Source organism: Candoia aspera, chromosome 7, assembly GCF_035149785.1.
Source record: "Candoia aspera isolate rCanAsp1 chromosome 7, rCanAsp1.hap2, whole genome shotgun sequence".
Taxonomy (NCBI): Eukaryota; Metazoa; Chordata; class Lepidosauria; order Squamata; family Boidae; genus Candoia; species Candoia aspera.
This window is the reverse complement of record NC_086159.1, coordinates 30,832,561-30,858,797: the sequence shown is the minus strand read 5'-3', so window position 1 is coordinate 30,858,797 and position 26,237 is coordinate 30,832,561. Positions and strand designations below refer to the sequence as shown.

Below are 26,237 nucleotides of genomic sequence, written 5' to 3'. Positions count from 1 at the left end.
ACCAGCAATAGTTTCTAAATGTTCTTTAAGGCCAGTCCCATGTAAAGCATATCTATCTATCTATCTATCTATCTATCTATCTATCTATCTATCTATCTATCTATCTATCTTTCAAACTTCTATTACCACCCATCTCCCCCAAGAGAGGGGGACTCTAGGCGGTTTACAATAAAATCAGAGTTAAAATCATAAAGCATAAATTACAATAAAGAAGCCAATAAATAAGAATAAAATAGGTATTTCAACAGTGCTATCAAGAAGTGATTAATGTATGAATGACAGTAAGTAAAGCTTTGCATTTCAAAAAAGGTTGTAATTGGCACACAATATGGATCTGTGCAAAAGCCTCTTGGCCACAGCTACTACCTGCTCCTTGAACAGGAGCTGTGAGTTCAGGAGGACCCCCAAATTGTAAACCAGGGAAGTGCAACTCCTTTCAGAACTAAATATAGTATCTCTCTGGAATCAGCAGGCCTTTGAATCCAGAGCTGCTCCATCTTGCTAGGGCTGAGTCTCAGCCTCTTCCTCCCTATCCAGACCTGAACAGCTTCCAAGTACCTGGATAGCACTCAACAGATGATTTGGTATGTACTGGATATATAGTTAAATTTTCAGGGAGAATATGATAGGTTGACATAACTAGTGCAGATACAATGCTTAAAGCACCACATTTGTTTATATGGTGTGGTCTTGTGCTTTACTGACTGGCAATTATTTGGATAGAAGTTATTTCACATACTAATTTTGTTTTGTAGCATATTCTTTTAAATTAGAAACAAATTAAAACTGTGGCAGCAGAAATTGGTATTGTTTACTTTTATGATTTAAAAAATTGATACAAAGTTGGAAGGACAGGGATTCTCCATCAATTATACAATGGCTGAATAAGTCACTATTCACTGTATATGTGAGCATGTATTTTACAAGTTAAAGGGCTACTTAGAAATCTGAAATAAAAATGCATATACATATATGTGTGCTTGTGTGTGTTTATGCAATTTTCCATTCCTATTGTTAAGGAAACTAATTAAATAACAATCTTTATTTCAATCAAAGACCAGCATAAATTGACATGAAACTACAGAGATACAATTAATATTGTAGTGCTAGGGCTGAGCTATCTAAGTGATTAAATACATAAAACATAATGTAAAATGATTAGTAATAATAATTGTTAAATTATGTTTAAAAGTTATTAGACTACACATCTAATATTAAGAATAAGTTCAGTATCAGTTTAACTCTAAAAAAGAAAAGAAAAAATAAATTTTGTTACAAGCAAAGGCCAGCTAAATACTTGATACTAAATAATATAAAAACAGTGAATCACTTATTACAGGATGCACCCACATAATCTGGCTGAACATATACACTGTAAAACAGATAATTTAATTTTGGTCAAGTAACGATCAAATTGCCAGTTCACAACGGTGGCCTAGATGTTATTTGATGTCATAGTCCACACGCTATCCTACAGAATTTTGTTATGCATGTAATAGTCACTTTGTCTGGCAGCAGTAGAGAGAGATAGAATTGCTCTGATTGGCCTGGATGATGCAATAGGAAAGGTACAATGTGTTTGGTACAGTAATCTTACTAGAGAGTAACCCTGGAATAAAACATGGACAGTATTTTCTATCGTTCCCAATCAACAAGGGGAAATGCATCCGATATAGGGTATGTTTTAACTATATGTACAGGGCTGGTGTTGTTTAAAGTATGTAAGAGACATAAGGGGAAAATCCACAAGCCTTTCTTTTTTTGCATGCAACATAAAAACTAGAAAGAATCCTAATAAATTATTGCTCCAAAATAAATGTCCTTGACTATTTCAAATACACCAAAAAATACAGTGTAATTATTTTTCAAAACAATGGAATTTTTATTATTTACATGAATTTGTAGATATAAGTATCTTGTTTAAAAATTGAAAACTTGCCCAGAAAAAATTAATTAAAACTAATCCATGCTTCAGGTGTACTTAATTCTAAACTCTATTTTTGTGTTTCAGTTATAATAATTTTTCTTACATTTTTCTATATTGTTCTATATCAAAAACTGATCATTTCAAAATACTAATTTGCAACATCATGCATTAATGTATTTCAGATGACTACTCCTAAAAAAATATACCCACCTGCTTCTCTCATGTGCTTCAAAGGGCTTTTTAAAAAAAATTTAAGCAAAATAAAGAAAGTCAGGGCCATTAAATTATTTTGTCTTAAAGTAATTTAAAAAGAATGTCCAAACAGAAGTTGGAAGACGTTTGATTAAACATTAAATTATAGTAGATAAATTTTAAAGATGTCCCTAATCACAGGTCCACTATTTTTACAAAAATGTTTGAAATAGTCATATAGCATGGAAATTTAAGAGTGGAATATTTCAGTTGCATTTGCTTGTACCTTTTAATCAGTATTTTTTTATTTATTTTATAAATTTATTCACCGCCCATCTCTCCCCTACGGGGGGACTCTGGGCGGCTTACAATCAGTATACAGCTATTTTTCAGAAATAACCAGATCATTGTTTCCCAGAGATCAATCCGGGAAAAATAATGCATTAGCATGTACAGAGGTATCATCACTGTGAAGATGATACTGAGTTATACATCTCCAGACAGGAGAAGGCAGACAGGAGAGTGGTTCAGGATCTGGTACTTGGAAGCAATAAGGTTCTAGATCGGAAAGAACAGACTAAGGCTGAACCTTGACCAGACAGGATGCCTGTGGATTTGAGTAAAAGCTATTACAGTGTTTGAAAAATATTTAACAAAATCAAATGAAGCCACTCATTAAATCTGTTTTAAAACTATTTGGTGAATATTAAAAACAATATAAATAATAGCCAAAACTCATAGGCTTTGAGCCTTTAGTATTTAATTCAGAAAGCAAATGTAGTCATACCTAGTACAAGTGCCTTCACTTTTGAATTAACATGCTACCACCATGACCATCACCCTCAAAAATCAGGTTTTTGCTTCGCTTTTAAAATATGGACTGAGAGCAGATATTTAGAGAGAAACAGAAATAAAACATTCTGTTGTAGTCTGTACTAACTCCATCTTGAAAGTAAAATTTGAGTTCTCTAACCAACTGACTAGCTAAATACAGTCTGGGGTATTGGCCCCTCATTTATAAACCAATACTAAAGGTAAGCTGCATATTTAAGTAAGATACAGGTAGACCGCATTTACTGACTGCCTCATGCAGCGACCATTCGAAGTTACAACGGTGCTGAAAAAATAACTCTGAGACCAAGGTGCACATTTACGACCTTCACAGCATCTCTCAGTCATGTTTTGCCATTACAGTCAGTTAGTACATGTTGTCCTGTGCCTGACCTGTTTTTTTTCTCCCCCTTGCAGAGAAGAGAGATTGGAGAAGAAGGCATTACAAGAGAGTAAGCAGGGACACAGTGGGGAATACAGATAGAAAGGAATGCTCTATGCAAAACAGCTGGCTCTAGCACATTCCTTTTCATTTGTATTCCCCATTGTGTGCCTGCTTACTCTCTTGTAATCCCTTCCTCTCCAATGAATATAAATACCAAATATTAATTCCCTTCTTGTTAATTATCTCAGTGCCTGGGTGAGCATTCCAAAGGGTGGGGGAGTGGGGAAAAAGGAAAGCTGAAGTAAAATCGGAAGCATAGTCATGGTCACACGTTTTCCATTTAGCGACCAAGTTGCCAGTCCCAAATGAGGTTCCTAAATGAGGACTTACTGTACATATTTAGCCAACAACAAAAAACAAAACCCTTCTTCTAACTGAAACCAACCATTATTAAGCTAAATTGCATTAACAAGTACAATAAGCCCTCTCCTGCTTCATCTCTGACTACTGAAATAAATTTCAGGCTCTGAATAGTGTATTACCATCATATTTTAATTACTCAATAAAACTGCAATTTCACTATTTTAAGTATTAAAGTTTTTATTCTATTAAGGAAAGCATAAAATAAATTAAATCCATCAAGTAATTGACTGCAAAGTAGTAGTCCTATTTGTTCAATGGGAATTTTGAGTAAAAGGCACAAACCAGATTAATTTATATCTAAGAAAAAAACAGAACTAAAACTCATTTTAGTTTTTATATTTTTATACATCTTTTATGTCTGGTGCTGTCTCAGAAGAAGCTTATTGCTTATTCTGAGAAAGAAACTGTAATCTGTAATGTTTTCCCACAAACTTTTCATAAAAAGCTTGTAACTTTTCAAAGTCTGCTAGGAAACTAAGCAAAAATGACTGGATTTTCTTCAAAGGACTATATTGACTCTTTATATTTCATAATTTTTTATATTTTATAAATTATAATTTTATATTTTGCAATGTCACAGAATTTTGTAGTACAGAATTAATTCAAACAACTTATATAATTTACAATTGGCTAAAATACTCAGATTTGGGAAGAGTGCTCTGGAGACTGTTCTCCTCCAGATGATGCCGGTGTAGCATTCTGGGGTAATCCAATGATTTTTCTGGAAGTTGCTTCTCTGAAGCAGAAGCAGTTTGTGGTATTCCAGGCATGCTCTTCAAGGTGAAACAAGAGTTTTGGGGCTAGATTATGTTTGTTCCCAGAACAGTAAGTTTTGTATGTACCTTATATAGTGCTTCAAGGTAGTAAACTTCCAAAATAACTTGCTCAAGTCCTGAAATGAAGTCTGAACTATATCTCATCAAATGCTTAAGGTTGTTTCAGCAGTTTACTACTTTCAGTTTATAATACAAAGCACAAGTGGTCACTACATTTCATATAGTGAAATACAGTATATGAAAAACTTATTTGTATCCAACGTGTTCAAGTTAAGCCAGATAAGATCTATCATTTCACTAATCCCCATCAAAAGGTATACTTAAGTATTCACCAATTCTACAACCCAGCAAAATGTTAAGAAAACATTAGGTAACATAAAACAATGGGCAGCAGAAAATGGTGATTTTGATTAAAATATGCCTGAATTAAAATAAGCCTGATTTTCATGAAACTCCAACTCAACCTAACCCTATAAAAAAGCTGGTCCTGAACATTAGGGTACTATATGAAACAAAAGGAATACATGATGGCTGGCTTCCACAGACAATGGGGATTCTGTGATTAAGACACAGACACAAACGTACTGGACACATCAACTATGAAATTCAAGTCAAAAATGTTCTCCATTTATGAGATAACTTCTTAGGTTTTATTCTGGATATTTAAAAAAACTCCAGGTTTTGCTCCTATTTTAAAGAGAATACAAAACAAAATTCCAGTAATGATAAAAATAAAGAACCCACCCATCTGCTACTGGATGCCCAGATTACATGCAATGTTGTGAAGCAATAAATTCTTCATAATGCATCTTCCCTATGCTGCTAAAAATGCCAATTTTTATAAATTATTTCCAAAATGGCAAAATAGAATGTGGGAAATACTAGAAACTGGGAAAAGAGCTGAACATGAGACATTTAGATTGCAAGGATCTGGGTTTTTGCCTGTTGGAGCTCCCCTCAAATATTACCACCAAATTTCACAGCTGTTTATAAATAAGAGAGCAGCCTTCCTCACCACTCTGAAGCTGTACAAAACATCCACCTGTCCAATTCAAAGTTGATTATAAGTTGCGAGAAGTCTGGCAGCTGTTTAGCCAAGACACCAAACCAGCAACTCACTTATCTCTTTTTCTGGACACTCCAATCCCATCTGGAGGCAATTTATATGCCTTCAAGCAACCGCAATCAGAAAGAATGGGCAATGTGTTGGACCACTACACTAACTGATTAGCTAATTTAAAAGCAAAACTCAGAATTTTCAGAAGCTGAAGAACAGAGAACATCCATGGTTATCTGGTACATGAGTGCACTGTGGGAATCTGCCAAACAAAAAATCACCATCATTTGGCCAGCAGCATGCTAACAAGTTTACATTTTGGCAGGATAGTAAGGAGAAACAAATGATAGTATAATCCCTGCCACTTATCCTATTACTTAATCCATTCTCACTTAACAGAGGCCTTCAATGGACAGTGCTTCTTCTGCCTATGGAAGACTCCCAACCCATTCATCCATTAATATAAGACAGTTTTCCAATTATATTTAATAAACTCCTATTGAAGCATTACTTATAGGATGAAACTATGTAAGCACCTTGCTTCCAACTGCAAACTTACATCTAATGACTAGTGTTAAGTTCTTTGCAGAAGGCCTATCCAAGTCAATAAAAGGTAATTTGCAACCATTTCCAAAGCATAGCCTAGTCACCATAAACACAGAAATGGCACCACACTAAAAGTAAAGACACTCTTGGAGCATTCATACAAGATTTTTCAGCACCCTTACAGAGAGGCTTGCCATTGTCGTCTTCCTGGATGCTTTTTGACACACAGCTCTAGAATAAACACAACGCTTAGCTTCCAAAATCAGTCAAGTGGCAAGATGCCACCACCTGTCAAAGCCCTTTAAAATCTCTAGAGTCAAAGTCAACTTCTGGTAATTACATGCCCATGCAGTTTTCTTAGAATTACTATGGAAGAGGTTTGGTATGCCCTTCTTTTGAGATTTTTTTAATGGCCCAGACTAGCCAATAGCCCTAAAATTCCAAGGTGCAATGAAATCCATCCAAGTACAATGAAACTTTTAAGTTAACAGGAATCTATTTTGCAGACTACAGATGCAATGGACCAAGTTTCTGCCTATCCACATTGCACAACTAACTTATATTAAAAGTGGTTAAATCCACATTAATTATATGCAATGATAAAAATATGGATTATACAAATATGAACAGCATTATGACAATACAGGTAGTCCTTGACTTACATCCACAACTGGGACTGGAATTGGACATATTTCACTGTGTTATTTGTGAGTTAATTTGTTTTTATAAAGTCCTGAGAAAATCAGAACACTATATACCCTTCACATATCACACCTTTCCAGCATCCACAATGAAACAGTGGTGTCTGTTCTATTATTCTTAAGAGATTAAAGCCTATAAAGATGCTAGATTCTGATGAATCAGAGATTCTTATTCATAGGTTAATTAGACAATGAGATTTATAACTGATCAGTTATATAATATACAGATATACAGTGGATAGGGCTTAACTTAGGTATGGATGACCTGAACATTAATTCTAATTTTTTTTTCTATCAAAAGACAGAATGGGGCACACTTCCCTCGTGCTCTCTGAGCAGCAGCAAGCGCCTTGGCTTACACTCACCCCTTGCTCTCAGGGAGGGGGTGGCCAAGGGGGTGCCTTCCCTGATAGTTGGGAGCGCCCAGCTCTGGGTCCAGAGGATCTCTCCGGTGTCAATCTGCCACAGCTTCGGCTGCCGACACCAAGGCGGGATAGCCGGCCCACAGGCTGTTGGCAAGACAACTGGGCACCGCCATCCCACGTGATCAGTATAACTGAAAGAACATTGACTGCTAGGGTGTTCAGACTATTTTTTTTCCAAAAGGTATCTGATAATTCAATTTAAGACATCCACCCAATGTTAGCAGAAACCCTTATCTTAAGCATTATAATAATTCAGCAAGTGATGAAACAGCAATAATGCAGTTTCTGCTGCCATGTTCGAGAAATAACTTCATTAAATATATAATAACTTCCCAAGAGCCTGTAACAAATTACTATTCTCATATAGGAATTTATTTGAAAGTAGTGATGATCAAGACTCTTTTTCCCTGCAAACTTCTAGATTTACAAAGGCAAATTAATTTTACTATAGCCTGTGATCTAAGTTATGCCTAACAATGGTAATGTTTTGTTAATACAGTAATTCTGAAATTGCAGATTTAAACTAGTTATTCAACTTTGTAGCCCCCTGTAGCAATCTGAACATCCTCTTTGCCATAAAAATAACTAATAAACTGCATCTGCAATAGTGATCCTTAGAAACATAAAAGGAAAATCTGAAAAAACTGAAAAAAATATTACAATATGGTTCGTTTTCTTGGTTCAAACAACTGGAATCATAAGGCAAATAACATTTCTCTAAACCAGCAAATTGTGTAACTGATAATAATGCAATGTCACAATACAACGGTTGAATACAGGAGCATATTTGCATTTAAAACCAATATTCTTTAAAAGTTGTGACAATGCATTAGATGTATAACCAACAAATAACATTCTTCTGAAGCATCTCTCCTTTAAAAAGTTCTGGAGTTATTTTTCATGAACAAGCTAGGATCTAGGCAAACAAGTGTAGTCAGAGCAACTCATACAATATGGTAACAAAAAGTATATTAAAAATTACTTTTAATCACCTTAAATTACATACCCAAATTTAAGGTGATTAAAATCAGGAATAGTCAAGCTACAATTAAAAACCTACTCAAAATAAAAATGATTCCGGGGTCTTTCTGATGGTTAATAAAGCAGGTTGGATTAGTGCTATTTTTTGAATAGAAAAAAAAAATTAGAATTAATGTTCAGATCATCCATATCCAAGTTAAGCCCTATCCACTGTATATCCCAATACTTAATTTCATATCTGATCTTCTATTGAGAAAGTGTTATTAGCCAAGTATTAGTAGAAATCAGGCCAATGACTCACAAGCCACCTATAGGCTTTGTAAATACCATACCATAGCTTGTTTTAATCAATATTTACTAAACCAACTACAATACTTGGGCTTATACAACACATTAAGCCAGAACCAATTTTGGTTTAGAGCATGAACCTATTATGAACCAGGTCATATATTACCAATGTTGTTAAAACAAATTTTAAGTTTTAATGTGTTTCGTAATATGTTGTCTTCTTTAGTCATTTAACAGGCTTTTAATACTTTTATTATATATGTTTTTAAATTTCCAAAAATGGTTTTGGTTCTACCTTAAAAGGCGGTCTGAAGGCATTTTAAATATAAAATATATATTAATTTAAATTAATATTTTAATTGTTATTCTGCTAAAATGCATCTAGAAACAGCTGAATTCCATCAAAAGCAAAGAGTTATTCTGCTCCCATCATTCATACTCCAGATTATTTTCACTGCACTCTTCCCGTAGTATGTCCGACCTGCTAGAACAGCTCTGAACAGCAGGTATACAGAATAATGAGAACTTGCAATTATCTCCCTGTTTAAGGCATGTTATATACAGGCTGATTTCAATACAGCGCTGTTGTTAAGAAAACCCTATAAGACTGTCACTCTGTTAACAGGTAATCAAAAAAGGGCAAAAAAATCTAGTATTTGGGATTTGGGGGAGCAGTGCTACAATGCCAAATTAAAGTTTTTATTGTGCAAATTTCTAGAAATCAGTAGGGTCACTGATCCATGTTGCACCCCCTCGCAAAGTGCAACTGCTCTATTTAGACTATGTCATCCCTCACCTGCTGCATTGTGCAGGGAACTGCACTAATTTTCCAGGGCTCCAACTCAGCAATATCAACTTGGTAGCACAGTGCACAATCTCCTACAGAATATAATTATATTTGGACAAGTATGGCAAAGATTTGGTTTAGATGTAATTTCAATTCTTACCAACCTTTTCTCATTTTCCTGAAGTAATTTATTAATTTGGAATACTGAATTTCTTAAACATATTTCTTAATAAAACTATTCACTATTTCCTACAGAAGTATACACAGTGAGCAGTAAAGATTACAGGTAGCCCTTACTAAATGACCATTTGTTTAGTAGTCAAAGTTACGACAGCGCTGGAAAAAGTGACTTGCAACCAGTCCTTGCACTTATGACCGTCACAGCGCCCCTGAGGTCACATGATCTCAGTTCAGGTTTTGGCGACCATCACACATTTGTGATGGTCACAGCATCCTGCAGTCATGCAATCGCCATTTGTGACTTTCCTAGCTGACTTCCAACAAGCAAAGTCAATGGAGAAACAGGCAGGAGGTTGCAAGTCAGTCATGTGATGTCTTGCTTAATAACCATGGGTGATTCACTTAACGACTACAACGGGACTGCCAGAACTGCCATCGCTAAGCAGGGTGGTCACGTCATGTTTCACTTAACCACTTAACAACAGAATTGCTGGTCCCAACTAGGGTCGTTAAGCAAGGACTACCTATATACATTTTATTCAATTATTTGTCTGCTCTTCCTCTAACAGATTTCACCAATGAAAGTAAGGAGCATGATTTCAAATTATTAAACCACAGTTCCTTTGAACCATCATTCACTGAATATACCACATTAGAGTTCTCCGATAAAAATCAAAAGCAAACATTCACTGCGCCTTGCATAAACTCACCCTAAGTTTTGTCACAAAAACAGGCTGAGGACACTATAATATGCTTTGTTTCAAAGTTTAGTGTGATGTGTAAACCCAGCCATTGTGATTTGGAAACAATGGTTTATAGATTAACACTGTAATAACCAAGCTACTATGGTTTATCCACCAAACTGGACTGAAGTAATTTCTGGCTTAACAAGTTTGAACTCAATCACGTTAATGTTTATTTAACAGCTTATTAAATTAAACTGTAAATTCAATCTAGCCCATCACTAGAAATAGTTCCCAAATGCTCCCACAAAAATCATATAAGCAGTTTATGAAAGTCACCATTCACATTCAGAAATATATTCTGCCTGGAGGCTCCAACTAGTTACCATAATTAATAGCAAAAATTTTCAATATTATTTTTCTGACCACTTCTTGACAAAGGAAAATACAAAATAACACACCCCTTTAAGTAGTGGCATGCAAAATGTTTTGAATTTGAATTATTTTGAATTCAAAATGTCCTGTTTCAAGTTCAAAACTGTTTTGATTCAAAACATTCCCAAAATGATTGAAAACTTTGTTTTATGTGCAAAATGGATGTTTTGTATTCAATACAATCATTTGGGCCTTGAAAAGTAGCATTTCAAATTCCAAGTCATTTTGCACCTAATATGTTTTGCAAAACTCAACATTTGAGTCACAGAGCCAATATCATCATCTCACACATATTCTAATATTAATGCTCCACTTAAGAAAACTAGTATTAGCCTTTGGAGTAGTTTTTAACACTTCCAATTAGACAAACGATTATTAACTTATTACCTCATGTGCAATCATTCTGCCGTACTTATCAATTCAAGCATTTGTTTTGAATGATATACTATGCCTAGACTCCAATACAGGGTTATTAAAAATACAGTTCAGTGGTTTCCACACCCATGTAAAATTTCTCCTTAATATGCATTGATAAGGTTACAGATTTTGTTTCATCCACAAACAAGCTGAAGGCATCTGAAAACATCACTAAAGGATGGTATTTTGAAATTGTATTTTTCACTGTCAGTGTTCACAATAAAATCTTTGACTTACCTTGTTCATTGCTCCAGGCTGTGGACCTCTCAGGCTTGCCTGGCCTCCCATTTGAGGAGAACCTTGCTGCAATGTCTCTGCAATCAGAGTACCAGCATTTCCCATTCCTGGGTTTGGATATGACATATTGGAACGTCCTCTTCCAGCTCCAATTGAACCGTTCATTACTTGCCCTTGGATCATTCCTTGCCCATTTCCTGCAGACAACATACTAGGATTCATGCCAGCATTTATTCCTGCATTCATTCCCATTCCAGGCTGATTTACTGGACTATTTACTGTCGGCATCATTCCTGCAGTAGACTGAGTTGATGGACCTTGGTTTGGCCCACTTGTACCCATCCCCAAATTTGGAGATGTCAGTGCAGCCTGTGCCATGGGACTTTTGACCATACTGTTTAAGATTCCCATTCCAGGATTGCTCTGTTGTGGCTGACTGGTCATACTCTGTGCTGACCCACCAACTCCCATATTAAGGTTTGGTGAGCTACCAGCTCGAAGCAGTTCTGACAACTGTTTGTGTTTAGAAGCAGCATCTTGTGCCATACCAAGGCTGGTCTGCAGTTGATTAATGTCACCACCATTGGTAAGTCCCAGTTCTGTAGAGCTGATAAGTTCATCTGGTAAGTCATGTTCCAAATCAAAGAGAGATCCAAAATCTGGAGAGAAAAGCCAAAAGAGTAATTTAGAGCACTTGAACAAATTTTTCAGCTGAATGAAGTTATTTTTTCAGTGTTGACAGAATAGCTATTTCTCTATTTTGCTTTATACCAAAAATATTTTTTAAAATAAAAAGTCATTGTTTCATCTCAACAACCCTCTCAAAACAGGTTAAATGACATGATTTTTAATATACCCAGTTTGGCTCTGCAACAGTATCAATTAACTGACATTAGTCCCAAGTTTATAAGCTTTCAAACATTATATGTGACATCTTACAATTGCTACGAACTCCAATGCTTAAAACTAAGAGCAGCAAATCAGTGCACGTGCCTATCCACCATTGTTTCAGCCACACATTACTAGGAAACACATGACATTAAACACAATTCAACAATTCTACTCTTTACTTGCCTGATTTTTAGTTCTATAATTTGCCAGCTAACATGATCCATCACATCTAGTCAAAAAGAGTTACCAGGTTAAAACTGAATAGACAAGAAATTGTTCTCTTTATTTTGCCTGAAACTAACCTGCAAAATCTACAAGTTTAAAACTTAAATAACTGAAGGATGTAGAAATATGAGATCTACTCATTCCATGTTTCTGAATGATCAAGGAAAAATCAACAGCAATCTCATTTTAGTTCTATTGCCAAATTTATTCAGTGTGTGAATTTAATGAACATATTTATAGCCCATATATACTATGCTAGAAGGATGAGCATTTCTAGTTCTACAGCCTTTATTCCAAGATATACAATAAGTAAAGATCTTAAAGGAAGTAGAAAACTGAGCCAGGTCCTTTGGCTTTCCAAGTATTTATCTCTCAGAGAAGCTTCCTGCAATGGAATCATGAACTGCTTTAACAGCTTTCTAAAATTCCAGAATCCCTCCTAAGATAGCTTTAAGAGCTGCTGAAAGTAAAGCCTAAAGGAAGACTCCCAATGCCCACAAAGTTTAGTTAGGTTTCTCTTAAAATTAGGTTAAGAACTGTGGCAAATTTTAGGCTGACTTTATCTTTAAAAAATTGTTTTTTATCAAATATTGTTCCAAGAGGCACAATTTCTCCTACCACACAAGTTTAATAGCTTACCATACTACTTCAAATAGCATTTCAATTTTTTAATATACCTCAGCAATAGTTCTAAAAAGGTAACATTTACAAACACTACAAGTTCTTGTAGTGACAAGGTGGATCAGATAAACAAGGGGGTTTTAGCTAAATGTTCAGGACATTCAGGGTTGGTTGTTGTTAAATCAGAATATATATGCCACTTCTGAAAACTAAAATATTCCCAGGGCAGCTGATAGAACAATCTGGCAAACAGGAACTATTCCTACAGAAAAGTGATGTTCTCTACCACATAATTTATATGTAAAAAAATAAAAAAACATGCATGGCACCACACAGCTGGACTTCGTACACTACAGAAAATATACATGAACAATGTTCAACTTATTTGAAGAAAATATTACTATGGTGCTAGGAATATGATCCAAATATTAATGATAAAGAATATAAATACTAATAAGTTATTAATGTAGTTTTCACTCTAATTTTATGATGATTTAAACAGGAGCTGAATTTGACTGTTTGAAAACAACTTACCTATTTTCTTCTCTTTTGGTTTGGTCAATCCTACAACACACTGAAATAGTACAATAATCTTATTTACTTGGATGTAAAGCCTTCATAACCCTACTAACTTAAGAATGGTTCCAGAGGTGTACCAACATGTACCCTGTATTGTTGAAGGCTACAGAAATTCAACATATCTTCCTCTCTGAGAAAGGAGGCAGGAAATCAATTTCTATTGTTACCTCCTAAGTTTTAGAGGCTCATTAATTAGAGCAGATTTTGGGGAGTACAAGCAGCTGCATAATAGAAAGGCGAATCAACATCACCCCCTCCTCCATTCATGGGATTATTCAATTCAGAGTTGTGCAGAGTGCACATTTAGAGCTAATACTAATACTATTGCATATTGTTTAACAATTACATCACACTGGCTGGTATCCTGAGATACCATGGATACATATGAAACTGCATACTTTTCAGAACTACTTCTATTTTTCACATTTTCAATTTTAAAAAGTCATGTAATTTAACTACAAATATCAAAGTAGTCAAGTATATATCAACTTCAAAAATAACTCTTAAAATTCAGTTTGTAAGAGAGTAGGGAAAATTGGCAATTACATTCTGACGTACAAGACAAAGTTCATTTAATGAACTTTTAGAAAATAAGTAAAACTTTCAGTAAATAAACTGTTTTTATTTTAAAAATCAGAAGGTATCAAAAGCTATTGACATTTGTTAATGGAGAAAACAAATGCTTTTCAGAAAAGCAAATTTTCTGATTACAGATCAGATTTCAGAAAAGCAAGCAACTAGTATATGATATTTAGTAGCACTGGCCTATCATCACTTATTGAAACTTGCCTAAAATACAATTACAGCAGATGACATAACTGCTATAAGTAATAATTGCTTTAAATGAGAATCTGAACAAACCTCTTCTCCAATCTTAATAGCTAATTTCAGAGATTTTACATGAAGGAAAAAAGAAGCAAGAGGCTGTGCATTCTACACTCCCTCAGAAGTTTACCTTAGGGCTCCTTGAAGGGCCAAGGACAGTCACATATAACACAGATGGAAATTGAAATGGCATGCTTCTCTGCCAGAGCTCCCTCTGGGATCTGAGATCCACAGGATCCTGTAGTACGTAAGAGCAAAAACACCTGCTACCACTTCCTTAGTGTTCCTGAATACTAGGCAAGTGGTAATCACTTCTGCCATGAAATGACAAAGCCAGAAACAAGAGAGTTACTCTCTTCAACTACCTTTTTCCTTAAGAGTTCTGGCTTTAAAGAAAATATATACCAAAAGCTGGTAAGTTCTACTCACACCATTATTTTGGACTACTAACCTACTAGATAAATGCCTATTCTCTATCAAAACATTGAAATAAACTTTTAATGTAATATTATTTTTCACAGAAAGTCTACTTCAGTTGCACAGATGCATAAAAGTATCAAATATTGTGTTATAATTCTTCAGACATTTGGAATAAATTTTCTGTCAAAATAACAGGGATCTCAAGATTCCCATACAAACACAACATCTATTCAAAACTGTGATGACTTTAAAACACATGCTTGGAGGATGAAGGAGAGAGTCAAATATTCCTTTCAGCATACCTAGACCTCACTTATTAAGTCCAAATAGTTTGCACCTGTCAAGCTGCTTAGGACATATACTACATATATTTACAGATCTTTCTGTAGTCACAAAGTAGACAAGATGATAGAAACAATTCATTTCTGGAAAGAAAAAGAGTTTGTACACATAGTATCAATAAACTGAAGAGCAGCTGCAGTTTTATTAGCAGGCCTAGGGCTTACATATGTTAACTGCAGAAATACAACTAAAATGAAATGCATTCAAAGATGAATTTTGTCAAAAATCTATGTGAAAAAAATATTCAAAATATTGTGAGAAGGGTTATAAGCACAAAATACTACCTCAACAAATAAGCACAGTTGTGTTCTTTCATTCACTTCATGCTTATGTTCTCTGATTTTTTGGTCTCCTCTTTAGTTCATATAGGAGTAGACTTGGTAACTTTCAAGGAATAAAATATTAAAATCCTATATGAAAAATGCTCAGTATGCAAGGTATTCTTGACAACTGTAGCAAAATGTTTCAGGGAGACCTGTATTAGTACACGATCTTATGTAGAAATTTTAAGGAACAAAGCTCCTTTTGGGGATGAATACAGAATTATATCAATTAATCTTTCTTATTTATCTGGTAGTTATATAACTTAGATGTATTTCCAATTTGCCAACAGATACAGATTCCTGGCTCTTTTCCCATAGCTCCCAAATAAATTTAGTATTTACACCTGTGCATGTTCCAGAGCATTAGAGTAAGCAAAAAAAAAAAAAAAAAACAGAAAAATGAACCTAGAGCTTCTAATAGCTAGAAAAAAGATGCAGCACTGTGACGCAGCATTATGGGAAAGAGGTTAGTAATTTGTTGCAAATATGTTAACATTTTTCTCCATAGCTTTATCTGAACACACTAAATCAGTTATCTTCACACCTTCAGAAAACCAAATATTAAAACAAAGGACAACTGGAGATTCACTAGTTGCAATACGCTGAAAGTACTTAATATTTAAGTTTATTATATCTCAACATCTCCAACTACTATTTCAAAGAGGATTCAACCAACAAAAATAAAATTTGTATTAGTAATGATTAATGAAAAGCTAGAAGCACTTAGCAACTCTTTGGGAATGACAGTAACAAACTAAACAGTCAAAACAACAAACTTAATTTCATCTTCTATATTTCTAAAACACATTGGAAATACAAAGATGCAATGGCTTATTACTAACATAGAAAGCCAAAAACTATGGCTTTTTGAGGAGAATCAAACAAAGTGTACCATTCTCATTAGCAAAAGAAGCATTCATTGAAAAAGTCCCACTGAATCCAATAAGATTTATATCGGAGTAAATATGCATGGGTTTGTACTGATTCACAATACACTCATATGACTGTCTATGAATTCATTCAATGGAACATAGTCTCAGAAAAGTCTGCACAGGCTTGCAACCTTAAAAAATCAGAATGCATATTCTGCATAGGAAAGGGGTACAACATTAATAAGTACTATTCTGCAGCATTACTCTGAAAAAGTATGTATTATTTTATAGTATTTGTTTTATATACCTCCACAAAGAATTCTGAAAGCAGATTCCAACCTTGCTTTCCTACTAGCAAAATGGAACTTGTTGATTTTCAGTTAAGTGTTATACTAGGCCTGACAAATAGTGGAATTAATGCACTTGGTAGCAAATAACCTACAAATCCCTAAAGTTGTTGGGGATATCAATATAGACTGCAGATTCAAATAGAAACATTGTTCGGAAGTGAATACTAACCACAAGAAGGATTCCAAATTATCTAGTGTATCCAACCAGTATTCAGACAAAAAATACATATATATAGCCTATCTATCAAACACAATCAGCCATTTTCCCCTCATTTATATATCCAGTACAAAATAAATTCAATGAACAAGTCTGGCTACCATTGATAATCAGAATGGCTAGATTTCTGACTGAAGGATTCCAGATAATCTCTTCTGATAAAATGAGTTAAAATAACTTACTGCACAGACTAATCATATACTGCTCAGAAATCTCAAGAAAACAACACAATTGTTCTCTTGCAGCCAATATATTGTTTATAAGGATATAGTTTCCTGAACTTCTAAGAGAACCTGTAAACAGTTGTTACCAAAAGAACACCTGTAACATGCATCCCTAATTTCAAAGGAGTTCTAGCATTTCTATCCAGATGATTTGTTCAATAAATAAATAGTGTTGCTGTACTCATCTTTACAAATCAGGCATGACTTCATGGGAAATTCAGACATTTTGGTCTCTGAACAAAAGCATATGACACATAAAAATACAGATAAAGAAAGTCTATATTGTTTTTCAGTGTTGATCTAGTGAGGCTGTCTTAACAAAAGCCTCAACATGAATTATATCAGCAGCTGTAATTACCCCATTATCAAACAATATTAGTACTAAAAAATTGGTGGAAATACAGGTAATCAAAATTTAGCAATCAGAACACTGGCAAGATGAAAAATAAGGACCCTTCAGATTAAATGAGTTTAAGATTTGAAGAAAAGAATCTACATCCACACATAGATAATAACTGCAATAATGACCACTTTTTTACAATATTTCAACTGCTGCAAGCACTCAGAAGCAAGCATCAACACATTTTCAGCCTCTTCGAAGACATAAAGATTAATGTCAATTAAATATCCAAAGCAATACTGCAAAATATTGACTAAAAACAAGTACACAGACAGAGGAAAAAAATGTAACAGACTGGCAAAAAAGACTATCAAAAAAAGAGAGAGGCCATTTGTGGTAAGGTATAATTAAGGGATCTATGCCCAAGACTGACCTGTGCCATCGCTTGCAGAGACAGAGAGCGCCGGTGAAGAGAGTTTAGGCCTCTTGGCTGAAGGCGGGCCCGACTCCACCACATTCTCGGCCATTTTTAATTCTTTTTAGACAAACAGAGCCCAAATTAAAGATGGGGATCCCCAATGCCCTCAGCCGTTTTCTTTGATCCAAAATCAACTGAACAGCAGTATGGAAATGGACTGAAGAAGAAATAGACAAAGTTCCTCTTTTTCTGCTCCTCGAAATCGGTTTCTGTTGGATAGCAGTGAGTAAGGGGGAACAGAGATGGGAAACAGGGTGTGGAAGCAGTCTTTTCCCCGGGCCACAAGGAAAAACAAGGATGAAAAGAACAGAACAAACCCTTCCTATAATCAATTAAAAGGGCTTGATAAATTTACAAATCGAATTAAATCCGGCCGTAGAACAGTTGGTGGTTCCTCACCGCCGCCGCCGCCAATACCACCATCTTCATCCTCCGGGGGGTCGTCGTCTTTTCCTCCTGCTGCTGCCTCTTCGCCGCCATCAACCTCTTCCTCCTCGGCGTCGTCCTCCTCCTCCTCATCGCCACAAGGCGGCGGGCGAAGGAGGAGAGGCGAAGAGAGAAAGAATCGTTTTTCTTTGCTTGCAGTTCTTTCCTACTCCTTCCAAAACCAGCCTGCAACGGAGAAAAATGCCTACACTGGTGAACAAGGGGCTGGGGAAGGGGATCACAGACGGAACGTACCGAGGGTCCCCAACTCCCCCTGCGCCGTTCTTGCTAATCACTAATGGCTGCAGAAAAAAGAGCCGTAAGGAGGAGGAGGAGGAGGAGGATGAAGCTAAGTCCCAGGAGTCTCCGCTTCACATCTTGTTGTGCAGGAACAAGGAGGCGGAGGAGAGGTTGTTGTCCCGATGGAGGCAGCAGAAATCCCTGGATGGGAGCTGGAGAGGGTGGGCTTCAGGACGCACGCCTGCCACCCCTCCTTTTCTTCCTTTCTTTCTCTCTGGCGGGGTACCCCTTTCTGGTGAGACGACGGGATCGATCCCAGAGCAAGAGGAGGAGGAAGCGGCAGGAGCGGCCCCTCCCCCCCTTTTCTCAGCCTCTTCCCCCTCCCCGGAGGATACGGATGGTTACGAGCGCTTGATCTACGGAGAGGTTAAGGCTCTCCTCGGCACTGGAGACGCCGTGCCTCAGGCGTTTCTGGAGCGGCCCCGTCTCCTCTCCGCCATATAGACCCACGGGAAAGGAGATGCAGAGAAAAGCAGCAGCAGCAGCTCTCCAAATCGAGGCGAAGCGGCCTCCTGGACCCACGAACGGGCTCAATTGCCAGAAGGAATTGGGGTGGAGTCCACCCGGGGACCCGAGTTTCTAGCCGAAACCGGGAGTGCGTACTCCCTTGCTGGCTACGAGGCTAGTATAGTGGGTGTATCACGGAGGTTTCGGGCTGTCTCGGGTCTGGCCGGCCAGGGGCCCTGAGTTGCTGAAGGTCTCTGTCGCTGTTTTCCACCTCCCGGGCTCTACCCGCCCAGCTCGGTCCTATTCGTTCGCTCCCTCCCCTCAATCGCTCACACACCAACAAAATGGCGGCTGTTGTTTCTTCACTCTCCCGATTCCTCAGAGGGAAGCGAGCGGCCGCGCCGGAAATGAGCCAAGAGAAAAAAGGGCGTGTCCAAAAAAGGAGAGGCGGGGATGCACGCAGCTCGCACACACAATGGAACGCGGAGGGCTGCGAGGGGGGGAGATTCCGAGGCAGGGCCAGCTCCGGTCACGAGACTTGCTTACCCAGTCGGCTTGCGCTCCTTAAGTGATCCCTTCCGCAAACTCTCTCGCCTAAATTTCTTAAAGGGGAGGAAAATTTCTCTTTTTTTCTCTCTGTCCTTACTGTTTTTCAGTCGGCCGAAATGTGTCGCGAGGTTGTTCCTTGGGCCAGCCCTATTGTAATCCAGAAGTGGGGGGAGAGCTTGTGTATCCAGGAACTGATCGTGCCCGAAATGCGCATCGGAAGCTGTTTGTGTGACGAGAGGCCTCCTTCTCTCGTTTACCCATTTGTGTTAACAAGACGCCAACCTACACTGTAGAGGCCAAAGGATTTGGTTAGCGAAACAGTTCCTCATATATACACAAATGTGATGAGGACGATGACGCTGTGTGTCTGTGTCCACCAACATATAAATCATTAATGTTGGCCATCCTCTATGATAGTATGGCCGAAATCTCAATCAAGATACAGAGTCACGGTGGGGATGGAAAGGTCTTTTATCAAACAATCTGTGTTGCACAACTCAGAATTTTCGCTTTCCTGCCAGAATCCATGTCTGACGCTCCTAAAGGAAAAGGGAAACTCAGCTGAGCGAAGAAGAGGTTTTTGTTACGAGGAAGGACGTGGGACTTCGTTGTTTGGATTGATGTGCATTCCCTGTAAAATATCACGAGCCGAATTGTTCACTCAGTGCCCGTGACTTCCTACAAAAATCGGGCTCTGTGTAAATTAGAGAAACGCGGAATTGAAGGGATGTATAGACTAAGCAAGCTTGCCATTTGTCCTTCCATTTTTTGTGAACTGAAATTTTCTCTCGGGAAGCAGCTAAGCATAAATAACAGCACTTTCTCCAGTCATATATTTGTATTTGCGAAACATGTGTGAATTCCACTTTCTCTCCTAGCCTTTAGTCTGGGAGATGAGGATCCAGTTCATTAAACTATTGGCTACGTGGCCTCTTTCTGTCTAGTCAGTAGTTAAAATTGCCTGGTCATTTTGAACATGTATACTACCCTTCATTGCTATTCACTTTCAGGCTAAGCAACGTTGGGCAAAACATAGAAAGTGTAAAAAGTAGTGAGGAGAGGAAATTAAAGGTAAGAGATAAAAGAAATCTACAAAAATCTAGTTTATACAAATACAATTCATTATATCTCTCCTGTATAGAGAGAGATAGAGAATAGTGTTTGTGTAAACTAGATTTATGTAGATTTCCTTTTCCAACCATCCTTGCTTCCACTATATCAGTCATTGATTCATACATTACCTCTTGTTCTTTACACTTCTCACTTCTTTCTTTTGAGGCTCTCAACTCCATCCAATTTTCTCAGTCTTCCCTTCTCCATCCTTCCTGCATAGTTTTGTTTTGCATTTTGTTCTCTCTGTATGACTAAACCACCTAAAAGTATTTCGTTCTTATTGGCCATTAACTTTGGTATTCGATCCAAATTCATTCAGTACCCATTTGTTCTTCACTCTATTTATTCTTGTTTTTTACCATAAACTTCTTAAAAATACTATTCTGACTGCATTACGAGGCTTTGATAAGATGACTTGTCCATCATATTTCAAGAGTATCCAAATACATGGCTATGCATTAATTTTGCATTCTAGCATCATGCTATTCCTCTCCTTTTATGCAAAGCAAAGGAGAGAAGTAAGAATAGTAAGCAAAATAAAGACCTGAGATTAAACAAGAAAATTAAAGGTAAATCTAGTTTACACAACACCATGTACTATACCTCTCCATATTTTTCAATCCTTGTTTTTACCAGGACAATTTATCACTGCATAAATTGCTTTTTGTTCTCACTTTTGCATGACCAAGCTATCTCAATTTATTTTCATACTAGTCACTCCACATTTGTATTTAGCGCACATTCATTCGACACCCATTCATTTTACCCTATTCTAGTTTTACCATGTACCATGTACTCTAGAGAGCCATGTGTGGCTGAGTGGTAGGTGGCAGTATTGCAACCGAAACTCTCCCCACGACCCAGGTTCAATCCCAACAGAAGCTGGATTGTCGGGTAGCCGGCTCAGGTCGACTCAGCCTTCCATCCTTCCAAGGTTGGTAAAATGAGTACCCGGCTTGCTGGGGAAGGTGATGACTGGGGAAAGCAATGGCAAATGACCCCGCTATAGTCTGCCAAGAAAACATCACGAAAGCGGCATCCCCCCAAAGGGTCAGACATGACTTGGTGCTTGCACAGGGGACCTTTCACCTTTCACATGTACTCTTCTAAATACTATTCCCTCTGTATTCAACTTATGTATTTATTTATTTATTATTCAAATTTCTATCACCGCCTATCTCCCCCCAAAAAGGAGGAGAAACATACTTTTATGTTTCTCCTGATATACCCAATTCTCACTTCCAGATAACAAAATGAGAAGAAGCAGATTCCTATACAGCTGTTTCTATTTCTCTCAACAAGTATTTATTACATACTTTCCACTATCTTTTTATCAGTATTTGCATGTTTCTCCATTCATTTTCTGATTTTTAGTAAACATTCTACTATGCTACACAAATTCATCTAAGTGCTCTAATTTTTCATGATTTATGTACAATTTGCAATTGTTTTCTCTATCTTCCCTGTCCAATACAAGTATGTTGAATATCAATACATTAATTTACAGATCTTATAGTATCGTACAGTATATTTAACATTTGGTGCAAGACATTTGGCTTCTCAATCAACAAGATGAGTTCCTCTGCATATAAAAATATACATACTGTTTGATTTTGGGATTTGATAATTAGGTTGGTATAGGTTATAGAAATAATGTTTATTATAGTTAAAATTAGAGTAAGAGGTTAATGTATTTTTTATTTGTATCTGTACCGGAAAACATCAAAAGTCACTCTTTGCTGTATTTCTATTTATTTCTGCACGTTTTAGTTTGTCTCTTTTTTCTTTATTCTCTCTTTAATCCTTTTCTATTTTTTCTATTTTATCTCTATGTTGAAAATTTAGCAAAGTTTCTTTTAAATTCTTTTCTTTTTTAAGAATTATACGCACTCATACCTCCAACCAAATTATCTATAACATCATCAGAAAATAATCAAAGAGGCATGATACATTCTCATCTTCCTCCCTGCTTAATAATTGCCAAGTATTCAATTTTCTCTTGCATGCTGTACAGGTAGTCCTCACTTAATGACCATTTGTTTAGTGATGGTTCAGACTTACGATGGTGCTGAAAAAAAATGACAATCAGTGCTCACACAACCGTCCCGGCGTCCCAGCAGTCACATGATCACGATTTGGGTGCTTGGCAACCGGTTCGCATTTATGATTGTTGCAGCATCCTGTGGTCACGTGATCACCTTTTTTGACCTTCCTGGCTAGCTTCTGGCAAGCAAAATCAATGGGAAACTGTGTTATTCACTTAACGACATGGTGGTTCACTTAATGACCGCTGCAAAAAAGGCCGTAAAATCGGGTTGGATTTGCTTAATGACCACTTTGCTTAGCAACAAAAATTCCAGTCTCAATTGCGGTAGTTAAGCAAAGACTACATGTATTTACATCATACACCTCCCTTATCACATTCAGGAACCAACTTCCATATTTGTGCAACATTTTCCATAATTCAGGTCTATTTACTTTATCATGCTTTCTCTAAATCCACAAACATAAAGTATCTTTTTCTTTCTGACACTCATACCATTCTCAATGACCTGCTAAAGAGCAAAAATGTAAACTTCTGCTACTCAGCATAATGCTGATGTCATGAGTAAGGATGGCGAGCAGGGGGCTCCCATCCAGGCTGTTAAGCACATGCATAGCACTGAGGAATTGGGCAGCCATTCAAAGAGACACAGATCGGGACCGCCTTAACCTTTGGGGTTTATATGTCTGGGTTTTTCCCACGCTTCTTCAGTTTGTTAGGATTCCTGTTATGTACAAGCAATAAAACATTAGAGACCAGTTCCTTGTCTCAGCGTGGTTCCTGGCTGTTAGGACAGCTGCACTGCATTTCCCAAGTTTTATTCATTATCATCTCTTTTACCCTTTCAGTCAGAACACCATCTCAAGGATTCTTAACAAACTAATCCCCCTGTAGTTTTTGCATTCACCCTGCTTATGTTTCCCTTTGTAAGTCATCCTTAATCATCAGGTGTAGATATAGTTATCATACATGCGTTAAACAAGTCCCACAGCTATTTCATTAGCAAACTAGATCTGCATTTTAACATATCTCTAATCACATGTACGCTTGCAGTCTAACCATTTTTTAACCCTCTCTCGGTATTTACTTTTTCATTCCTTTTTTTCTTGGACATTAACATTTATAGCATTTATTAATTTCATTTCCTCTCTTCAATACATCCCTATGATTCCCATACAAACCTTTAAAATATTCCTTCCAGCATTCCCTCATCCCAAAAAATCTCATTTATTTTTAATTCCATTCATTCTGTTGGAGGGTCCTTGTTTAGCGGTTTTTACCCACTTCCAAAGCCATTTTATATTTCCATCAATATCATTCTGCAATTTCTCTGCTCTATTAATCCTAAGTGTTCCTTGTTGCTTTTTGGTACATTCAGCTCTTTTTTCTCTACATGTTATAAAATATATTTATCTTGTCCTCATTTTTTTGCAGCAGCTACTGTTTTATGTGTACAGTACAGTATTTTTTTTTCTAACCCATAGCTTTTTTCACTTCATTCCATCAAGCAGTATTTTTCATACTTTCCATTAGTATAACTCCACACATTTCTATTTTGCATGCTGTAAAATAATTATTTTTACTCTGATCAGGAAAGTTCCACAACTACTTTATGTCCACTTTCCATTCATTCTATGGGGATATTAATCTAGCTCCTAATGGGTTTTTTTCTATATAGATTCATATTTTCTCTTTCTGCAGTTATTCTAATTTCACTACTTAAAAGTCTTTTTTCCCCCCATGATTCACACTTAATACTATCAAGTAATGGTCTGGCCCATATTCAGCACCTCTCATCACACTTGTATCTTTCTTTAATTCTCTCAGTCTTTCATCATTTATAATCAAAACAGTCATGCTTTTAGAGTAATTACTTTGACATTTGTAAATATGGATAGCCTTATTTTTAAACCATATGTTCAAAAACAAACCATCATTTTTCTAATCAGATATTGATCAAATACCATTCTCATTCATCCTTGGGTCTCTAAATAGCCCAAACTCTTGTTTTGTTCCCATACATCCATTCATGTCACCTAAGAAAATAATTTTTTCCCCTGGATCAAATTCATTCAGAATGATTATCATCATTTGCTACAGCATAATATGTACTGTAACTATTGCCAATCTAAAAATTCTTACCTTCATATACACTTACAACAATTTAGAAGACAACAATTACTTTCTGATATACATTTTTACCCTTTCATTCATAGCTAAGCAGATACTTTCAGTGCCATGTTCGTATTCATCACCTTCCCTCCACAAAAATCACACCACCTTAATTAAGTTCTATTAGATTCTTCCCTTTTCTCTTAGATTCAGAGATATACAACTTACCTGTTTTCCTTTCTTTCCGTTTGTTTGTTTGTTTGTTTGTTTATAAATTGTCATGTTTCCCAAACCAATGGTTCTGGGAAGCTTGCAAGAATACATAAATGACATATAAAAAAGTAGAATTGGCTGTTGATATTAAAAATATTTGTGGTGAGCCTAGAAAAGGTCCCCCATTGAGGACCTAACAGAGCAGGACAGACTCTACTGGTTCTTCAGGTAATTTGTGCCTAAGCCATGTCAGGGTTTATACACTAAAGTAAGCATTTTGAATTGGACTTGGAAAGCAAATGGCAACCAATGTTTATGTTTTAAAATGGGGAATATGCTACCTCCCAGAGGTACGATTTAAGGAATTAAGCTGGCAAGACAGGAACCAGCATTTCCCAGGCAAAATAGAAACAGGATATAAACAATGATCAGATGTGTCTCCCAATCTCAAGACCATGAAAAGAGCAGCCTATGGCTTCATTCTTGTCTGCAATAAAACAACTAATCTAGCCATGTCAGGTCTGTGAGCTTCTGTTATAAGCAAGTTCCTAAATACAAGGTTAAATGTTTGGAGGGCTGAGATTTATTGCTGTGCTTGATGTGAACTCTGACAGAAAGAAGGATGTGACTGTTTAACTGCTTTGATTCTCTCGATGGAAAGCCTAAATACTTCTTGCATTTGAGAGCTGCCCCCCTGCTTTTCAAAAGATTTTGAGTAATATTTTTCATAATTATGGCGAGGATTTCTATGACCTAAAAATGTTAGAAATATGCAAGCATTTATGACCTTAAAACCATTTAAATATGACCAATTAAACCAAAAATATGACTTTTAAAGCAAGAATATGACTTCACAATTTTTCTGAAATTAGCACCCAATTCTTAAAAATCTGTGCTTACACACACACACACAAATTAAAAGGTTTATTCTTCACTTCCAGTGCAGAAGTGCTAGTATTGAAGGAATCAAATGAACATTTTCAGAGTCATCCCTGGATTAGTTTTCATTAACAGCAGAATTGCATTGGATGACCACGTGCATCTTGAGGTTATCA

At 36.6% G+C, this 26,237-nt stretch overlaps 1 protein-coding gene across 1 annotated transcript in view; it reads right to left on the bottom strand.

The window, feature by feature from the left end:
- The window catches only part of EP300 (E1A binding protein p300), a 76,227-nt gene extending 56,688 nt beyond the window's left edge, over positions 1 to 19,539 (bottom strand). Inside the window, exons 1-2 of the mRNA XM_063308197.1 lie at positions 17,934 to 19,539; positions 11,272 to 11,930 (exon numbers count right to left, since the gene is read on the bottom strand). Coding sequence (XP_063164267.1) covers positions 11,272 to 11,930; positions 17,934 to 18,027 — 753 coding nt within the window. The 5' untranslated portion in view covers positions 18,028 to 19,539. The remainder of the gene's footprint in view (positions 1 to 11,271; positions 11,931 to 17,933) is intronic.
- Between the last annotated feature and the right edge of the window lie 6,698 nt (positions 19,540 to 26,237).